We start from the raw sequence: 4780 nt of genomic DNA, 5'->3' as shown, positions 1-4780 counted from the left end.
GCTTACTTAACGATTGTTTCTTAGTTTGCATAGTACATACAGTGTTGAATTGGAAGACAACTGGGAACTATAAATTGGGAAGGCTCTAGAAGGACATAGTTGTGGTTCATATAAGGAACTATCTTGGTGTTTGGCTGGAGGACTGAGGAAAATCATGGAAGGATGTTGTTCAGGACAAGAAGCCTTCAGGATGAGAATCAAACTTGGAACTTCTTGAATATGAACTAGGCGTGACATATCTTAATACACACACATACAGGGATCACATAACAACAGGAAATCATCTTCTAAGGTCACTGAGGCTGCATTATGGCAGACCTTATACTACAAGGTGCATTCCGTATATAATGCCTCCTATTCTTTTTTAATGAAAACTACGATACAGAAAGCATAATAACACAGTTAAACTGAGCAAGATTTCAGCTACTTACAGTAATTTTTCCATATAATCACTAGCATTTGTTATGCATTTTTGCCAGCGATGAACAAGAGCCTGTATACCACGCTCGTAAAAGTCTCTAGCAGCAGAGGCAAGCCACTTTTACAGCTGCAATGACAGCATCGTTGTCTGGAAAATGTTGCCCACGTAGTCCATCTTTCATAGGACCAAAGAGACGGAAGTCTGAAGGTGCTAAATCGGGGCTATAAGGTGGATGTGGTAGGACAGTCGAGCCAAACTATGCAATGTGCGCGGTGGTCGCAAACTGGTATGGGGTCTAGCGTTATTGTGTTGCAAGCGAATGGTTGTCTGCTTCTTTGGCCTGACTTGGGAAATGCAGGCTACCAGCTTAGTCAGCGTTGTCTTGTAGCGTTCAGAATTGACAGTCTCACCAGGCTCCAGGAAATCTAACAAAATCACACCCTGCCTATCCCAAAAGACTGCGCACATCACTTTCCCTGCCGATGGCTGTGTCTTGAACTTCTTTTTTCTTGGGGAATCCAGATGTCGCCACTCTTTTGGATTCCAGCTTGTAGTGGTGACACCATGTCTCATCTCCGGTGACGATGCTGTCCAGAAACTTGTTATCTTCAGCCTCAAACTGGTGCAACAGGTCCTGACAGACTTCCATTCGATGAGTTTTGTGGTCCTGTATAAGCATTTGTGGGACCCGTATGGAACAAACTTTGCAATAATCCAGCCTCCCCAACATTGCTTCCAATGCATAACAGCCAATATTAAGCCATGCACACAGTTCCCTGGTCATTATCCGGCAATCTGTACGATGAGCTGATCGAGGCACTGTTCACTGTGAGAAGTGGCAGCTGAGCAGGGACGCCCAGGGCATGGCTTGTCGTGCACTTCACTTTCTCCACTGTTGAAACGCACTACCCACCGCCTCACTGTGCTGACATCCACTGTATCGTCTCTGTACACCTTTAGCAAGTGTTGATGGCTGTCAGTGGGGGCAATTTGTTCAGCAGTAAGAAAATAACACGTCTGTTTCGTATGCACTTCTATGCCAGACGCCATTTTGGTAGACTGCTCTGCTGTCGCTATATGTCGCATGACAACCAAACTAACAGTACATTGGCGGAAAAGTTCAACCTTTACTACAACACTACCAACATCCAGCTCAAATGTTACAGATTAACAAAAAAAATAGGAGGCATTATATATGGAGTGCCCTTCGTATTTGAATATTATCAAAAAACGTGTTATTAAATTAGCAGATTTTGGTGAAGTAGGCTTACTGAGGAGGGTTTGTGCTGGACTCTGCAAATCCCTGTTCATACTGCTCAATAATATCCCTATGTTATCAAAAGGCACTGACATTTTGAAAATAGAAACAAGAACTTTTAGGAGGAACCAATGGGCTACTTTCCCTTAACATGGACCACACAGACAGCCAAAAAATTAGGGAGGCCACCCAGACAGTACATTGATCTACATCTCTTAAACCCCCCCCCCACACACACACACACACATGCAGGTACACACATGAGCAACACCACAATTCCATGTAATATAACTGTTGTAGAGCCATGACTTGATACTTTGGATTTAGGTTATGGTATTTCCTCCACACCATACATAAATGTTACACTGCCATGACTTGATCTTCTGGAGATAAATTGTGGAATTTCCTTCACAGCACAAGCAACTGATGCACTCTTATGACCATACAAATTTAGTATATTCCATGGCCTTTCATGTGAATGTTATATTCTGAAACTGGTGAGTTGCAAGGTTCATCATTCCCAGGCAGATACATTAGGCCAAATTGTGGCCAACATACCATGGGGTCAATCTCACCCCACCCTATGACAATGAAAAATAAATTAAGGGGTGATCATTAAATATGAGCAGTAATTTAGAGAAGTTCCACAGTGTATGGTGTGAAATGACTTACCCTTAATATTGCAGGATTGTGGTGGCTGTGGACCTGTTTCAAAATGATCCTGTGGGCAGTAGTCGCCTTATGGCCTCTTGCATTCATACTTTTCAGGTCGCGGGCCGCCTTACGAAGAGCCTTCCGTATCCGGGCTTCATTTGGGTTGTAGGTGTAATCTGAGCAGAGGAAGAATGATTTTCAGATTGTAGCATTTCATTAAAAATTACAAAATGAATTTATAATTTATGCTATTGGCCAGATATAATTCGAATGATAAATTCAGAGATGAGATGGGCATGCTGCACGAATGGGGGAGAAGAAGAACACATGTAGGATACTGGTGTGAAAGCCAGAAGGAAAGAGATCACTAGGAAGACCTACATATAGGTGAGAGGATAAAACTGAGATGGTTCTTAGACAGGATGGGGTGGTATAAACTGGATTTATCTGGCTCAGGATAGGAAGTAATGGAGGGTGGGGTTCCATAAAATGTTGGGAAATTCATGAGTAGCTGACCAACTGGTGGCTTCTCAAAAAGGATTCAGTTCCATGGAATTGGTTAGTTAATACTCAATTAATGGTTCTCACCATACCATTGGCAGGGGAGAGAAAAGGCCCTTAGCACAGTTTCATCCATTCTTACAGAAGCAACCCAAACACATGCGATTTCTGAACCAAATACCTGAAGTTGTCTCCACAACAGTGCTCCTGAAACAGCTACAATATGTATGCTTGTTTCTACACTTCTGTGCCCCACAGTCTTTGTGTTCGGTGAAAAATTGGTAAGTAATGACAAACTTTCAAACCTTAACAAAATGTTTCAAAGGTACATGCTGGAACTCCCAAAAGAGCCAGTCCAACAGCAGGAGTCACGATCCTGCCTTATATGAGCTCCAGTTCCCACTGACCCAGCGGGTAATGCCCGGTAAGGGCCCCTTCCCAGGGTTAAGTGGCAGGTAGACAGGGCTCATTAGCCATGGTAGGTAACCTGTCTGAAGGAAGGAAACCCTTAATAAAAACCCTGGTCCTTCAAGATAGGGGGTTTTGCAACAGGCTGGTGACCAGCTTAAGTGTAAAAGTGATACTTATAATGCTGAAAAATTGTGGCTTGATGTTTAAGGACTGAATAGGGGCAACAAGCTCAACCCTTGCAGATGATGATGATGATGGTGGTGGTGATGGTGGTTGTGGCGGGTCTGGTGGTGGTGATGCGCAAAATTTTTTAAAGAATTACTGTTAAAAATCTAATAATTTCACACCTGGCTAAGTAATCTGCTACTCTTTTAGTGAGTCTAAGGGTTCATTACTATGTACACAAGTGACCGCTACTGGGCCCTAATTTAAGTCAGATAAAGAGATGACACTGGATGTCAAAGAGTACAAGAAAACCAACCCACACTGGCCTATATATCAACTTCAACTCTAAGCATCCACTGCATGTGAAGTGCTTTGATTCAGAGAGAGTTCACAATAGAGCTTCCGTCATATTCCAGGAACAACAAGATCTGTTTAACGAAATCAGCAGCCTGAGACGTGATCTCCAGCTCAACGGTTATCCCCAAGGTTTCATTGACTCAGTCATTAATCCCAAGGGTAGCAGTCGTCTGAATAAAGAGCAAAAGCCTCTGGGATCTGTGCATATCCTAGTTCCATGCACGTGTGCGCTTTATCTCAACTTTTATTCTATATTCTCTTGTTATCTCATTTCAAATTAGTCTGGTCTCAGAAAATGAAAAAGCTGCAGTGAATCTGACATGATTAACAAACTACGTGAAATGTAAACCCGACGTCGGCATTGTTTGTATGTATATAGGGATATAGATGAATAGAGTAGAATAGGAATGTGGTTTAACATTAATGGACCCCATCCCACACATCGCACACCCTTCCCCTATCACCTCCTGCATCACCCAAGCATTCCAGGAGAACTGCGAACTCAAAGCCAAAGAGGCAGACGCCGAAGATATCAATGAATTTACCTAGCCCCCCTTTTACAGCAGAACATACTACAACTTCTGTTTTATATAATCTAATTTACTGTACTTTTACGTCAAGTATTTTCTACAAGGGTCATTCCATGTGAAATCATCCAGAAAGGTCGCTCACCATTTTAAAAAAAATCAAAATTTGTACACTTGTTTCTACATATTTTCACACCTCAAAAAAAAAATAATAAAAAAATTGTGATTCGCTCGGTTCTCCCGGTACAGCCGTTTTTATATAGTGGAAAAACGCGTTTTTGGCTCAAATGGAGGTTTGCGTCATCTTCTGTATCTCGATATCTATTGAAGCTAGAGACTCAAATGAAAAACCAATTTCTTCCTGATGATATGGGCAACAAATCATATCATTACAAGGTTTTACTCAACTCACTTCCTCTAGGTGTAATTAAGCTTGAAACTTACCTATCGATTTTGGGAAAAACTCTATTTTGACCTTCAGAAACA

At 42.1% G+C, this 4780-nt stretch overlaps 1 protein-coding gene across 8 annotated transcripts in view; it reads right to left on the bottom strand.

Annotated features, from left to right (window-relative positions):
- LOC111875288 overlaps positions 1–4780 on the bottom strand; it is a 65594-nt gene that overhangs the window by 33711 nt on the left and 27103 nt on the right. For all 8 annotated transcript variants that reach the window (XM_033755775.1, XM_033755774.1, XM_033755771.1 and 5 more), the window contains one exon: positions 2352–2509. In XM_033755775.1, the coding sequence (XP_033611666.1) occupies positions 2352–2509 (158 nt within the window). The remainder of the gene's footprint in view (positions 1–2351; positions 2510–4780) is intronic.

This window comes from Cryptotermes secundus, unplaced genomic scaffold, assembly GCF_002891405.2.
Source record: "Cryptotermes secundus unplaced genomic scaffold, Csec_1.0 scaffold1406, whole genome shotgun sequence".
In the NCBI taxonomy this organism is placed as follows: Eukaryota; Metazoa; Arthropoda; class Insecta; order Blattodea; family Kalotermitidae; genus Cryptotermes; species Cryptotermes secundus.
Note: the sequence above shows the minus strand (reverse complement) of the source record. Positions and strands in the feature narration are given on the sequence as shown.